We start from the raw sequence: 16,569 nt of genomic DNA, 5'->3' as shown, positions 1-16,569 counted from the left end.
TGCTATGAATTACGCTTATCTGAGAAGTGACACATTAACAACAGCAATGAAAACCAAGAAGTAATTAGGAAAAAATATGTGCTTTTTGTAATATACTCACCTATGTTTGAATAGGTGAGTTGTACCGACAGATGTACAGATATAGTGGCGTGTATTGCAATAAATAAATAGATAATAGAGATGAACGGGGACTTTCCATGAATGGAAATGAATTTTGTTTTATAAAACAAAATCTCCTACTGTAGTTTTATGCATACCGGTCCATTAAATAGTGATTTCTATTTGCTGATGGTGCACAAAGCACGTTTGATACACGAAAACATGATTCTGTTCTAATAAGCCAACTCCCAACATGTGTATGTCTACCGCGAAGGGGGGATGTGCTTACGCCAACCAGCAGTTTCAAGGCCATTTTAAAACAATAATCTAGCATTTTAATGATTATGGGCGACGGGGATTGAAGTACAGCACTTTAGCCTCTCGATATTATCAGATAAATATTATTTCTATCACTTCTTTTAATTCTAGCCAAGGCGTAATTACGGTTATGTTAATGTGTTAACCCCTCCCGCTATTTCTGCAAATGGTACAGTCCATAATGTGAAGCGGCAACGTCCCCCTCACTTCAGTTCATGGTTAGTCCGTGTCCACTCTTACTATACCAGGGGGGCGTCTGACGGCTTCAGTCCGCCGTGCGAACCGAGATGCTGGGCGATGCATGAAGCGGTGGGCTCCTGAGCATGGTTCTGTCACCAACCGGGAAATGAAAGTTGGCAATTCCTTATGTAAATCTCTCATCAGCAGTGAACACGCATCAGCTCAATCCGCATGAGAGAGATTTTGATTTTTTAGCCGTAATTTTGAAATTCTTTGACGGTTGAGGAGCAGCAGCCAGAACACACGGGGCAGAACCAACACCGCGGCCACTTGACAGGTGCCGTTGCCCGGCTCTGCGTGGAGAGATGCCGCCCGTCCAGAGAACGATGTCTGATCTTCGTACTCGGGCGGAGGGTACGTAGGAATGTTTTTATCTGTTTTATATTTTCGAGACCAGGCGAAGAAAAAATATCTTGTACATTATTACCTTCTTCCTTGCTAGAAGGCCGGCCGACAGCTCTGTGGAAGTGCAGTAACTCGCTAGCTAAAGCCGTGATTAACGGTCCCCCCGAATAGGCGTAAATAAGACCCGAGGGAAGAGAGGGTCGGGCGGTTTGGAAGTTTTCTATGAGACGTTCAAGGGAAAGAACTCTTTCAAGTTAAATGTTAAAAATAATAAGTTAGCCTAAAGTGAAAGTGATAGAGGAGAAGGGGTTTCGAGACAAAGGCGTTGTCACAGTGAAGCCGCTGAAGATTGCACCTGACCCCGGGACAAGCCATATCCTACCTCTTAGGAATCACCCCATCATCTCAGAAAACAGATTAAGTTGTAGCTTACTCAAAGTATCCACAAGTGTCCAGCAAATGGCATCTACAACTGTGTGGGTCTAATAATGCAGCCATTGTGGTTCAGCTGGGGCCCCCCACTCCTTCCCTGCACCAAGAACTTTCCACTGCATCTCTATTGTGTTTGGCAGGGAATGAAGATGCAGATACATAGGCATTACCTAAGTGATTTGATTGCTCGTAAAAGGATGTGTTTACTTTAGGACACTTAGTGGCATTTTAGGCTTAAAGTTGTGTTTGTCTTTCCAGCAGAGTCCAAACACAGAAGTCTACCTACCTGCTGCAGGTGTGCAGACTTGTGCACCTGCAGCCAGTCTTTAAATCCCTGCAGTCACTCATGTGAGGCTGACATTGACCTCTGACTACTCAGGGCTTTGACTGGATTTATCTGCAGACATCAATAACAAAAACCCATTTTTTATGATGCCTGCTGAAGTTTCTGTTTCTCTTCACAGTAAATGTAGCAGCGCTGTTGCCACTTGATTTTCAAAGGCTTGGGCTTGATTTATAGCTGCAGAGGTCTGGGTAATATCTCAGTCTGAGTTATTGCTGTTGAGTATATAATTTTGGCCCCTAAGGCAGGCGGGCTGGTCTTGTAAAGTGAATTAAAATGAACCTTTTCTAATTTGTTTTTGTGTGCATCTAGATGAAGTCGTTGCGTAATGTCTAGGCCACCTTATTATACATATTATCTGCTTTGTAATTTACCAGCAGTGTTTTGGTGTAAGTTTAATGTGTTTTTCACTCCTTTTTTTTTCAAAAAGTGACCCTGTTTAACAGCACATTAAACATGCATATGGGGGGCCAGAACTAGACCATCAAAGGATCTACCTGGCTTTGCATAGTGTGGAAGTCTTTAATACTACAGTTTCTTGATGAAGCGCATTGTTAATCCTTTTGAGTAACATGTAGAGTTCGTGAAGGTTTTGTACCTTTCTGCTGTGAAGGTACATGTGCTGATATTAGACTCAATGAATGTGGAAAACCGAAATACAGTTTTAAACTTCATTTATATTTCTTAAGATATCTCAGGCTGTTTTCTGAATGGATTACTCATTGAATTAGAAAAAATATTAACACGGAATTATGCCTTTTGTTCTATGAGACGTTTTTAAAGGGTTCACCGTTTCTTTAAAATCCCATTTGTGGCCTGGGTGAAGGCTTTAAAAATTAATTTGTTTACACCAAAGAAAGGGAAAAATTTGGAGTGACGCTTTCTTGTGCGGTGGTTTTACCTTTCTGGCCCACATGAGATCAGTTTGGACTGCATGTTGCCCATGAACTAAAGTGAGTTTGACAGTCTGACTCTAAATAGACTGAGCTGTAAAGATACAAGCAATGTGACTTAAAAATTTAGATGCTACAGATGAGTTAAATAAAACGTTGATCGACTTGTGAATTTCTTGAAATGTTATCATCAGTTCATGATGGTTAAGCTTGGCTTTCAAAGTTTCGTGTACCTATAAAACCGTGCTAATAAAGCAGCAAATTATATTATACGATATTGCAGCAGAATACACTGGGGGTAATATTGGGAAAGAAAGCATCTTTTCCTAATGGTTTTCTGAAGATTTAATTATTGAGTGTCTCTCCACTATCCAGATACAAAGCTGCACTGGAAGTAATCGGTCCACACACTGTATGCCAGTCCATACTCCCAACAGATGGTCTTGAATCGTAGAGGTTATTTGCTTGTTCAGAGATTTGTCATGACTGTGTTTGGGTTCAAGAGTCTCCTTCGTTGGATGAGGCTCTCGTCTGTTTTGCTTGATTTTTATCTTTTATTTTCTATTTTATTTTACTTTTTAGCCCCTTGAACAATGTTTGGTTGTCAGTTTCAACCTCTACACCTTCTTATAAGCATTGTTCAAGTGTAGCATGTCTTCAGGCTACATTTATAAAAACTCACTCCGTACACTCCAGCCTCAGACACCTAATATTGGAACACTTCAGGAAAGAATCGCTTTCAGCTTGCATTAAGCTTATGATCAGCCCTGTGCAGCAACATACGAATGACTAACCTCTTGCTACTGATAGGTTCATCTCAGATGTTCTCTTGGCTGAAGCTTTGTTCGTTTTCCACAGCTTCCTTCCTTCCTTCCTTCCTTCCTTCCTTCCTTCCTTCCTTCCTTCCTTCCTTCCTTCCAACATCATTAGATTTGTCTCTGGGGAATTGCATGCACTTCTATTGAGAACAATTTCACCCTCATATTACACATTGCTTGTACTAAAGTGTATTACTCAGTAGTTAGACATAAGGTAGCGCATTACTGTATGCCAGCCAGCCCTTTGGACGTCTTTGTTTACATCCAAAGGTACAGCGGTGTTGTAAATTCCAGTTTGTTAGAAATACTTAAGTGAGAACATTGCATATCATTTTTAGTTTTTAACTGTCAATCCAACACAGTGTCAACTTGAAACTTTGCTAAACCGCAAAAATCCTCTTTTTCATGGATGCCTGGACATACACCTTATTGTAACACTTATGAGAACACACACACTAATCATTTTAATGGAGATGGAAGGCTTTGGATACAGGGCCTCAGTGTTTGTTTGCTGAACTGAAGGAACGTTTAGGCCTGGCTAATGATGTCAGCCTTAACAAGCAGATTTGGGGCAGACAGTTACAATTAAGTAAATATAAATTCACGACTGCTTACAAAGCAAAAGACGACCGCCGATAACAAAAATCGAACTAAAAACGATGTGACTTTGAGTCAGCGTCCTTCACAAAATGTTGCACTGAAACTAACTGAAACTGAACATTTTCAAAAAAGAGTGGGTTTGCAGATATGAGCAACTCCACCCTGGAAACTAACTGAAAAGCAAATTAAAAACTCTAAAGAAAATACAAATAAAAAGTAAAACTGTAATAGCTCTCAGACTGGAATTTGAATATCCTCTTGCTGAAAGGTGATTTGCTTGGCGGTAGTTTTGTCTGTTGGTCCTAAAATGCCACTTGAGGGCTGGTAACTGTAACGCAATTTGTCATCCTGCGCAGCACAACAGAAATGATGGATTTTCGCTGACGAGCTTGTGCATTATAGTGGTAGAAATCTAAATAATTAAATACGATGAGACTGTATAAAAGTGTTGACCAATGCGGAGCCTGCTGCAGTCAGAGGAACAAACAGATGAATTATGCAGCAGCTATTGCTGTCACCATTACACCACCTTTTTAGGTTACAAAGAGCAAACAATTAAGCTTTTCAAATCAAATCAAATCACTTTTATTGTCACATCACATGTGCAGGTACATTGGTACAGTACATGTGAGTGAAATTCTTGTGTGCGAGCTTTCACTTCACTTGGCTTTGTGTACACTCTTATCCGCCTGCTTCGGGGGAAATTTCTTTCAAGCATCCATCTCAGTGTTGGATTGGATCACCTTCCGTGCTTCCAGGTTGATGGCCTGTGCTGCTGCTGCTCTTGGATCAAGTATTTTCCAGCCTCATGGCTCCATATCCACTTCCACTGTTTTGCTCAGTCATGCGTCTGCTCAGCAGCGTTTCTTTCAGTTGTTTTTATGAGAGCCTGAGCACACTCCCCACCCTTCAGTTTTATATTTTAATCACCACTGTGCATCAGGCAGGCTTCCATCTAGAAAGGGCAGCCCTCTGCCAGGCTTACCACCTAATCCATCAGCAGCCTGTCCGTCAGCCCCCTCTGTGCTGCACACTCGCCAGTCTTGGCCACCACGTGCAGCCCCACTCCTTGTCACTCTTCTCCGCTGTGCTGTGGAAACATCCGAGATCCCTGCCAGCCTGTTCCTCGTGTGTTGCCAAAACAACCTTATCTAAGACAGTTGGGATGCAGGTGACATTAGTGCTTATCAGCACGTTTAATGTATGATTCTACAGAGACAGACAGCCACTGGCAAGGCAGCCAGGGAATACTTAATTATATATAGAAAAGCCAGCACTTTCTATAAGCCCAGATAAGTGACATTAATATTTGTGAGGATTTACTTTCAAGTTCTTTCCTAATTTGTTTAGTGTTAATAACCATGTCAATAATAAATCTGTGTCTATGGAAGAGACAGCTAAAAACATTCATCAAAATGTAATTTTATTATTTATGAGCTTTTGTCTTAAAATCTCAGAAAATCCAGCATCATGTAGTGCCCATGAGGGGCAGCACAAAATTTGTTGGAGCTTTTATTTTGAAGGTCGAACAAAGCTTCCTGTAAAGCTCGATGGTCATCAAAACTTTGATATTTGTATAATAAAGCATCAATTCTAAGGCTATTAAGGTGTGCTGAATGGGTTCACAGCTGCTGTTTGAATGGCCTCTGACTCCACGCACTGACCCCGATACACAACCACAGGTTCAACCATTATGAGGTTTACTGAATATTTATGTTTCAGCGGAAAATCTGTCACGAAACTATGTTGTTAGCACAAACCCCTCTGAAACCCTACGATGTAACCTGACCTTTACCGCTGTAGAAATGTAACTGCATGTCATGTTGATGCAGCCTGTAACCATAGTGATTGCCATTTTCAGTACTAGCAATTCCTCCTGTGCATCTCCTGCTACTTTCTCAATATTTTTTATATTTGTTGGAAAGACAAGAACAACGATTGTCTCAATATAAGGAGCCTGGCATCCTTAGAAGTCAGCAACATCCTGTAGGAACATTGCCAAAACTGTCTGAATGGATGTGAGGGAATGTACAAAGGAGTGGAAAAAATTGAAAGACTCTGGGGGGGGGGGAGACCACAACAAAGAATGGAGACCCAGAAGTGAGTTTCTATCGGCTGGCACTGCGTATAAAATGCTGGGACATGACCACAAGGTAACACATAATGCACCACGCACAAGCATAAATGCCGGTAGTGGCATTGGCCACTTGGTAGGCTCTACAAAGATTCACAGCAGAAGTCTAAATCAGGCCTTAACCAAGATTTATGGTCCAGCAGAAGTAGCAGGTTCGCTGACGGTTTGTTGTCAGACGGAGGCAGTGCACAAAGTTGTACAGCTGGTCTGTGGGCCACTCCTGCTTGTGCTGTTGGTTTCTCGACCAGCTGTGCAGAGGTGCGAAGTTTTAACATACAAAGAGGTGAAGTGAAATCAGGTGTTAGAAACAATAAGAAGTGTCCACTGCAGCCACTGCTGTGCATTTCATGGTGTATTTTTTTGATCTTTAAAGGGTTTTTGGCAGTTCTGCTGCCTCTTTTTTATTTGAGCCATTTGTCAGTATGTTGACATTCTGAAGATGTTTACATCATCCACTTCCAGCAACGTGCAGTCAGGAATTTTTTCATTAAATTCGCCGCGAGTGGCAGGAGCTTCCCAAGTAAAAATGCTCATTTGAAATGTTAGTAGGTGAAATTCAACATTCGTTTCAAGGTATTTATCACACACACAGAACAAAAGGTGATTTTGTGGTTGTTTTTGTTGTTTTTTGTTTTTTTTAGCAAAACAAACATAAACCTTTTTTTTTAATGTGTTCCAGGCTCAGAATTCAGAGTGATGTGATCACTGATGGTAACATTTCCAGGAAAAAATCAAAGTGCAAAAACTGTAAAACATGAAGACGTGGATGAGCTGATGTAAGTTTTGTGGGGATTTCCCCAAAGCTGTGAGTCAAGTAACTCATCAAAATTTTGGGGGGAGAAGGAGAATAATAGTTCTTCAACTCTCATTACCTTAGTAACTACTAGGTAAGAGTGAGACATTATAGCCTACTTCTTCTATAATCAAGCTATCTCTACCTCACTGGCATTATCCACATTTTTTTCAAGCATATGTGGAGCAGGCTGTGCGCCCTGTAGCATTTTAATAAGACTAGCTGAACCTCGGTCTGTCTGAATAGTTGTAATAGCATGGGGAGGGAGACTGGAGGGATTGAAAGCTGCCAGTGTGCCTGGTGAATCACTGGCTGATAATAATGTGGCACAACACGCCACTAAATCCCCTTCCTGGGTTTGCTGGTGTGTCATATCAAGTTCCCTCTGGCTTCTCTACCCTATGTGACTTCACGGGACACATCCCGTTCTCCATTTTCCACTTCACGTCCTGCCTCCATCACTAACCTGCAGCCAGCCTAATATGTGTTTCTTCAGATACTCAATTTCCCTCACCTCAATGATTCCTCTCTGTCTGCAAGGCAAAGTGGATGTGGCAGGTCACCGTGAGGAGGAACGTGCAAATGCATGTTCCCACTAAGAGATAGATTCAGAGACTAAGAACTTAGAGTTGGGTCTTCATGCAGAGACGCAGACTGTTGTACTGTTTGCTATATTTGTTGTTATGTTGATGTCAGGCAAGGGAAACTCATGATCATGATTTTGGTGTGAAGGCTATCAAAACCGTGGCTCTATGCAATGCAGTAAACTAGTGTTTTTTCTACTTGGCATAGAAACATGTGAATGTGACGGTCTTTATTCAGGTAGAAAAATTCAATAAACTCAGTTGTGCATTTTAAAAGCAAAAATCAATGCAGTACTGACCAAACTAAATATTTAGTTTAATGTTTTGTGCTTATATTACCCTTGGACTCTGTCAGAGTACCTTGGTGTGATAGACCAAAATAATGTTTATTTATCTTCTCATCTTATTCTAAAATTAAAGCCTCTGTTCACCAAGCTACTGACTTTAAACAGCAGGTGGGTGGAGCTTCTGTGCTCACAGCTGTGTACTTTAGATGACAGGGATTACTTGCACATACACTGACCTCATAATTTGAAAATGGTCATTTTTGATGTGAACGTCCACCACCGTAATAGTATTTGTATGACTAAAAATAATAAAAAAGCACAATAGGTTCAATTATAAGACCAACTTGGATTCAGTGTAAAAGCCACTAAATCCTTGATTTTATGGTCCCTAATCGAACCATCTGCTGAAATTGATTAGATCATTTGATGAGCAGGTTAGCTGACATCCTGGTTGAGTCTTATTTACAACCCACTGCAAGCCTGCATTGTAAATTTATGCTTGTAGAGATCCTCCATTCGTCTCAATTTTTCCATCAGCTATAGATGGGCAGCAAATCCTGAAACATGAAATAATCTCAGATACCTAAAAAAAGGAAAAAAAGAAGAAGAACCCATAAACTGTGTCTGTTTTTCTGTCATCGTAAGTTTTTGCTGCTGAGCAGAATTTTGTGCCCCCGGTGTGTGAAAGTGTGATGCACACTCAGCTGAAACAGCAGGAAAATTGCAGCTAGCGTGCGTGTGCCAGGAGACAGCCAGTGTGACAGTGTCACAGTGGGATGACGAGGTCAGATGAAGAGGTGTCAGCGGGCACTCCACAGGAAAGCAACACCATCAGTGGCTGGGAAGATGAAATTCTCGCTGCCCTTGCGCCCCGCTCAACCATCCCCCACACCCTCCTCCCATCCCCGAGAGCGCGTTCATTATACGACAATGATCCCGTCTCAGCTAGGTTTACGTTCAGCTAGGTCACAGTCATGCATTTGCACATTTATGGTCAGTTTTAAAAGTATATGTAAAAATGTACTGTTTTATAATGCATCTGACGGATCCATCAAGGTTATCCTTGAAATCAGCCCAAAGACAATCACTGCTCATATTATTGGACTGTGGTGCGAATAATGCATGAAGTCATCGTTTCATGAATTTAATAAAAGCAGTGAGATGTGAATAAATAACAGACAATAACTTGCATCTACCTACGTTATCATTTCCTCAGTCAGACTGAGAACAGTTGATATGTTTTGGACATGCGTGACTTACTCTGTGCACTCGATGATGGAGGTGCCGGTTTAGGCCCATCTCACTGGCACATCAAACATGTCACATCAGGTCAAATGGCAGCGCTGAAACACTGGCACAGATTAGTTGTCATTACTCAGCCATTTGTAGATTAAAGCTATTTTTAGAGAACATGTGGCAGAAATTGTGTGGTTGTTGTTGCCTGTTTTAAAATCTGAGCCATGAACTAAATGTCTCATTATTTTGTAGGAGTTTCATTAAAATTTAAGATTGATTTTACATTTGTTCAACTTTCATGTTTGGGCCCCTGAAATCACATTCAGTCTGTGAACACAAAGCTTAAAGTGTGTCTTTGGATAATGCTAACTGCGCTGAGAGTCGTAATAAGCAGCCATTCACGTTGTTTATCTTTAAGGAGTGTCCCATTAAACCTGACATACGACCCATGACACTACAGCTGTCGACTAATCCATCTGGTTTTGCAACATTAACATGAGCCAAAACTTGCCAGATCCCATTACAGCTTGTTGTTCCTGTTCTTGCAAAAAACCAAAAGGTTGAAGTACAGAAGAGCTCTGGTTAAGAATATGTAAAGTGTTTTAGCCCTTACAATTGATCAGACTACAAAAGGAAATATTAGGTTTATGCTTTCACTGTTTACCATTAAGTTTTGGCATCCGCCCCTAAAGAACAGGCTGTCATGTTTTTAACCATTTAATTGAGTTCAAGTTGAGTTACTCAAGCATACGACACCGTTTATTTGTCAAATAGCCAGAAATACCACAAAAAAGGCATCGACACACTCTTTTTTGAATTTCCTAAATAAGTGGCCCACTCATGCTTACACGGACAGCCATTTTGAGCTTGTTAGTGTGTTAATGTTCACACTTTGCTTAATACAGCAAAGAGAGAGAGATGGCACACAAAATCAGCAACAAGAGTGAAAACCTTTTTGTTTCCGCCTTAATCAACAACGAGTATAATAGGCATATCTACCCACCAGCAAATGGTGGTTAGATTGTTATCATATTTAGTTGGAGACCCTACTGTAAATGCATTCTTTATGCATTGGCCACTGAAATTTAAGTCTTTCCAAAGTATAAGTCTAGACTCTCCAAATAACTGTTTTGTTGCTTGCAGAGATGACAAAAAGGAAAAACGTTTAACCTGTGTGTGTTAACATTTTACAGTTATTCATTGTGATATTGGTTTATTGTCAAATGCCTGAATATAACTTTGGTTATTTGCTAGCGGTTGTTCAGTGAAGGTCTAAATCAGGGGTGGGGAACTCCAGGCCTTGAGGGCCGGTGTCCTGCAGGTTTTAGATGTGTCCTTGAAGAATACTGTAACTGAGTGACTGACATTCACAAAGTCTGTTTCCTGTGTCCATTCCTTTAAATTTCATGGCATATGCCTCTCTCTTTTATCATTCATAAAGTCATACACAGTGGAAAGGTTTCTCTCTCTGCAGATCCTCGCTAAGCCGAGCAGGGCCAGCCCTCTGATGTCAGTGCAAGCCCCAGCTGCCTCTGTTGTCCCTGCACTATCCGCCCTACTGTAGCCCTCCTGAGCCTATGAGGAGCCAGACGGAGCCAAACAGGGAGGGGGGATTAAATCTGCAGCTGCCCTGTTGTTGTGAGTGCCGGTTACAGCATTGTGATCTGATAAGCGACTTATGGATGTTGCTGTTGCTTAGATTGAGGCAGTATCTATATTCCCCTCCAGCTCTTCTCCTCATTCACAAATGGCAGGTGATCGGGAGGGAGGGGGGCTTTCATCTCGGGGGCCTTGGTTCCCATGAATAGACTGTAGCCGCTCTGTCTGCTGAAATATTTATGTGGCATAAATGAATCATGTTGAGATCTGTCTTTGGTGGCGATGAGCTGATATAAATGGCGCATTAGGCTCACTGAGTTATGAGACTGAGACATCCTGAAGTCCAGCGGTTTGGAACTAATTTGAGCCTAATAACAATGGTAAATAGCCTCAGGTTAAGGTGAACAACGTGCAGACTGAGAAGGCTGAATGTTCTGCCTCACTCCTCTAGCTGACTTATTTGGGTACTTGTTAACACGGTAGTTCTGCATGTGTAAAGACAGAAGCAAACAGAAGCAAAGCCAGTCATTTGTGTGTATCCTGTGCTGCTTTTCTTAACAGAGTTTCTTGACTGTTTAGCTGCTATTTGTCTGTCTGTATGGGATCAATATCCGTAGCCCCCAGCTGCCTGCCCCCACCTACCCCGGGTGTGATTGAATATTTGCTTGGGAGCCGTGTTCTGGCCAGGTCACGTGCCTTCTCGGCTACACTTTATTGACAAGCCTTCAAGTCTCTTGCGCTCATTATTCTTTTAGAAGCTATTTCTGGACGAACAAAAAGCCTTTTTACGTTTTCATTTACCTCTAGACTTGCAGTGCACTCTAGCTGATTGACTAATGGGCCTTTCTGAAGAATAAGTCATGGATCCTCGTGAGTCATCACTGTGTAATTAAGTATATAATAGATGCTGGCCCAAAGAAGTTCCACGATGTAGCAAAACTGTGATATGATATCTTGATAATATCTGGGCTACAAGAGATTCGTTTGACGTCAAACATTAATAAGATACTGTTGCTAAAAATACATTTACTCCACAATAACTATTTCCATTTGATCATCTACTTGAAAACATGGATTAGTGCTATTTCTGTGCTATAATGTGCCTGACTGTCACAAGATGCAGTACTGGCTAATATACTTGACTATCAGGTCATTATGGTTCCTGTCACTGGGGCCATTATGTGCATTTTATCTTTTTTTTTGTGTTGACAGTCATGCCAGGAATAATTTTCCACGCCCAGCACTCTTGCCTGACCTGAGCTAATATAGTACCATCGGGAGGATGGTAAATCAGCAGGGGTTGGGCTTATCGTTAACCTATCGTTAACAATGAGCTTCATTTGAAAAGACCCGGGATAAAAATGAGCTCATATTCAAGTGTGAAAGTTGTATAGACGTATAGAAAATAATTAGTCTTTCCATGCTTTTAGTATCTTAAACATGCAGAGGCGATTGAAGAGGGGTTTTCCTTGCCTGTCGGTTTCTCGGTGTCTCTGTGACCTGCAGCGTTTAGCAACAGGAATACAGAAACAGACGGGGGAAGACCAGCGTGTCTTGGCCAAGCCTTTCTGGGCCCAGTTTTTTCCCACTGGGCACCCTCTCCAAAATACGTGCGCCCTTGTGACTATTGTTCCACCCGTCTGTCTGTTGGCTGACACAAGCAATAATCCTGGCATCTGGCCTGCATCCAAAGTCATTACGACACTCGGTGGCATTGATCCTTCCTCTGGAGGCTTCCCCTCCAGAGCTGTGTGCGAATCTCCTCCCACTGAGCTTTAAATAGCTCTTTGTTACTTTTTTCGCCCTCTTTTCTTTCCAGGCCTCTTACATTATTTTTATGTTCAGTGCTATGTGTAATATGGGGCTTCAATTAATAGTTGAAAGGTGCTGTTATAAACACAGATTAAGAATGATGCCCACAGTGAATATCCACCAAGTTCACTATTTATGGTCTCTGTATTAATGTCAGGGTAGTTGAGCCGTGACATGCCTGCAGTTAATGACATTAGTGCTGAGAAAAAGCACGGTGTCCACCAGGGAATATTAAGAGCAGATCCCACTGAGACGTGCGGCTGTGGTTCAGTACATTATCTGCAGAGTGTGTGTGAACATAAGGAAAGAAAATGAACTGGATATGGTGGGGGAGGGAGACCATGCGGAGGCCTCTGTGGAGTAGCTGGGAAAAGTTATTTTAATGACCTCCTCAAATTCTCATCCCCAGCTCCTCTGGATGGTACTGTTGGCCTGGTGTGCTACTTTTAAATTTGTCCATGGTTACAGTTCCAGTGCCCCTGTAGTAAAATTTTAACGTTTCCATTGTTAATTTGACCCTTGACCTTTAATTAAAATCCCCATTTCAAGTATAGTTTTTGCTCCTGATGTGATTAAAAGCTGCATATCTTCTGATTGGACCCAGTTTTCTCTCTATATAGAGCCAGCTCCTTGCAACATCACCTCAAGTTGCAGTATGTTTTAATGTCCCTGCAAGAGCGAAAACTGCAACAGTTTCCTATGAGCAGCACTGACAGTGGGAAGGAAGAAGAGACCTCTGCAGAACCAGACTCAGGGAGGGGCAGCCATCTAATAAGGCTGTGCAGAGACACAATGACATAACACAAATTATGAAACAGAGAAGTTGAAAGTTACTGACATTCAGTAGTGGCATATAAATGCATCAGGAGTGCTTGATAGGCCAAAGTATTTAGTTTACCTCCCAGTTTGTCGAGCCCACCCCACCACTTTCTCGCTCTTGAGCTACTTTTGCTCTTAAAGCCAATTAAAGTGTTCAAGCCTTTAATTGGATCAGGTGTGCAAGAATAGTAGCCGTATCAAACCTCTTAAGGCTCGACAAGAACAAATCTTAACTCTTCTTAAGACTATGAAACATTCGTGGAACAAACTGGCTGTCATGTAGGGCTGCCACAAACGATTATTTTGATAGTCGACTAGTCACCGATTATTTTTGCGATTAGTCGACTAATCAGAGCATCATCCATTAGACGTAAAACTACAGCTTATTGCACCAGCAGCATCTGCTCTTATATAACTATCATTAGCTTACAGCTTTAAGTGTTTAAGGTCTGTGCTAACTAAAAATAAAGACAAGATGATAGTTTATTGAATTTTAATGAAATTTGCAGATTGTTTCGGTGAAGTTTAATAAACTCCTTGCTATCTAAAATATAACAGGACACCGGAGTAAATTCTGGAGCATCTCACACTTCTGATAATCAGCTGTCTGCTTGACGTTTATTCAGCTGTGTAAAAACTATAACTTTAATCTCAGCCAAACTGATTTACTCAGGAACAAATAAAATACAAAAAAAAAAAAGCCAAACAATAACATTTTAAGTTATCTAAGTGACTCATATATATTTAACCTGAGTAGGCGGTGGGTTTGAAAACGATTTGCGGGGAGTCCGGTGTTCTCACGGCGCTAGTGAGCCTAGCCCCCGGCTCGCTAACGAGCTAGTGGGTAACAGACGTCTCCGAAAACGTCGGAGCGCTTTTGAAAATATGTGGTGTCCTGATAAACTGAGCAGATATTTGAGGTTTACACAGCTACATTCTCGCCTGAAAATATGTTAAACGTTTATTTTGTGACCCAGAAAGAATAATAAGAGTAACATTAAAACTAACTAGCTGCCGCCATTGTTGGAAACTGCGCTGGGCCGCGCTATGAATTCTGGGACACAGCTTCTTCTTCTTCTTCTTCGGGGTTTAACGGTAGCTGACATCCTTGTACATGCAATGCTGCCATCTTCTGTTTCAGTCCGTTATTACACTCTTAAATCCTGCCACTTATTCCTGCGTCTTTTGTGATCGTACAAAGTTTCAAACGACGCGTCGACTATTAAATCAGTCGTCGACGATTTTGATAGTCGACGTAATCGTGACTAGTCGACAAATCGTGGCAGCCCTACTGTCATGAGAAACCAATCTGGTAATAATCAAGCGACAACTGAGAGTCCAAGTCTAACCTTCTCTGTCGATTTACCCTGATATTATTAGGAAGATGAGACAAATTCATTCGTATCGCCCATAGGTGTTGAGAAAAGAAATACTTTGTCTAGATTTGGGAAATAATTTCTAATGAGGCTTGATTTTTTTTCTTTCTGGTATTCATCTGACACTGGAAGCAGAGGACACGTCAGCTCATGATGCAAACCTTGGTTGCTTAAGTGTTTGACATATTAGTGATGTATTTTGGATTAAAAGCTTGATTCATCTAACAGGGCAGCAAATAGCACACTGTCCTGGCTTTAGTCTAAATGATGGTGATGTTGACATTACACACCTTTACTGCACCAAGTAAAATACAGAATAGGTGTTCTTAGCTTCCTGTACAGTTGCTTGTGTCACAGTGGCTCAAAGGAGAGAGGAAGAGGACTTGGTTAAACAGCAGCATCACCAGCTGCAACTGGTGCATTGCAGCACCTGGTCTACCCCAGCACACCGGCTCCTGCTGCGAAGGCTCGTTCAGATACAGAGACGCAGCATCAATCACAGCTGCTCAGCCAGCTCCTCCGGCCTGTTATTCCACACAGGCCTTATGCTGCACTTAGCAGCTATACTATCCCTGTCGTTTTCACTCTGTTGCCAGTGTAGAAGGTAATTCCTTGATAACCCAAGCTGCTTAAAGACTTAGCTTCTTCACTAACTTTTTTTTCTTGGTTGGATTTGTTCCCTGGTGTGTAGGCCATCTCTTTTTGGCATTGGTTATCGTTGAAATGCCATTGAGCAGACTTCCTGATGAAACTGAGCAACATTAGTGTGGGATTATTTCTACAAAAAGACACAAAATAAAGGATGTTGTAGCCATCCATCAAAGGCAAATATTTATATGATCAACAATAACTACAGAAAACTCTTTGACTAAAGCATGGTTCATTTTACTCACACTTAGACCAACTTAGACTTGGACCAGCTATATTTGTGTGCATAGTTTTGGTCCCCAAAGGCCGCTTTGAACCAGGAAAAACATGATCACAAGTTAGCTGTGCTGTGATTTCTTTCCCTGGTAGTCTCTGACACTGAGAATTATTTTTATGACTTTACAGGTGGTGATATAAACCCATAAACCTACAGTGCTATCTTCTAGCTACACTCTGCAAGCAGTATTATCTTAACTACAGCATAGTAAACTTCCAGAAAGTCCTCCCGTGCTGAAATTGCTTAATAATGTCAAAGTGCATAGAAATGGTTCCTTATGCAGACTAACATATAACAGGAAGAAATTTGCTGTAGTTTTTGCCAGTAGCTCTCTTCTCATCCAGCCCAGACTCAGTGAAGCAGCAGGCCTTTAAGTCAATGTCCTTTCCTTCACCTTTACTCAGTGTTGTTACTCACTGCTAAGTACCTGTCGTCCCAGTGTCACCAGGTGAGCTCTTGGCTGCAAATTCAGTTTTAGTTTTGGACCGAAGAGGCGAGGCCTACTTTCCTGAAAGAGGGATGAACGCACATGCTCTTAAAGAGGAACCACCAAACCGTAAAGTCCGTACAGGATCAATGAATCAACTGTTCAGCAATATTATGTAATGCTGTGGTGTTGCAGGTCTTTCAGTGATTCTTTACATCACCCATTCTCTGAAACGATGTTCTTTGTGTAACACGTAGAAGCGTGAAAACATATTTCAACAGGTGCTCTAAGTCTTTGTTGAGCTGACCATATAATTCTGGGAACAAAGGTCATTTTGGTAAAAGAGTATACAGTGTGTTCTTGAGTAAATAGAACCTTTAATAAAACATGGCTTTAAAAGATAACAAAATATAATACTGGTGTTTTTCAGGGTGCCAATTTTTTTAGTATGCAGGAAAAACCCTTTTCTTCTTCTTGGTGCACAAAGAA

The 16,569-nt window shown here is 41.5% G+C and overlaps 1 protein-coding gene across 3 annotated transcripts in view; it reads left to right on the top strand.

Annotated features, from left to right (window-relative positions):
* Nucleotides 1–641: 641 nt before the first annotated feature.
* atp8a1 (ATPase phospholipid transporting 8A1) overlaps nt 642–16,569 on the top strand; it is a 110,057-nt gene continuing 94,129 nt past the window's right edge. For all 3 annotated transcript variants that reach the window (XM_085429072.1, XM_085429073.1, XM_085429075.1), the window contains exon 1: nt 642–1,011. In XM_085429072.1, the coding sequence (XP_085285198.1) occupies nt 963–1,011 (49 nt within the window). In that variant the 5' untranslated portion in view covers nt 642–962. The remainder of the gene's footprint in view (nt 1,012–16,569) is intronic.

The sequence above is a fragment of the Rhamphochromis longiceps genome, linkage group LG2 (assembly GCF_057381845.1).
Source record: "Rhamphochromis longiceps isolate RC_006_pf linkage group LG2, R_longiceps_female_GT1.1, whole genome shotgun sequence".
In the NCBI taxonomy this organism is placed as follows: Eukaryota; Metazoa; Chordata; class Actinopteri; order Cichliformes; family Cichlidae; genus Rhamphochromis; species Rhamphochromis longiceps.
This window is presented reverse-complemented; position numbering and strand designations above follow the sequence as displayed.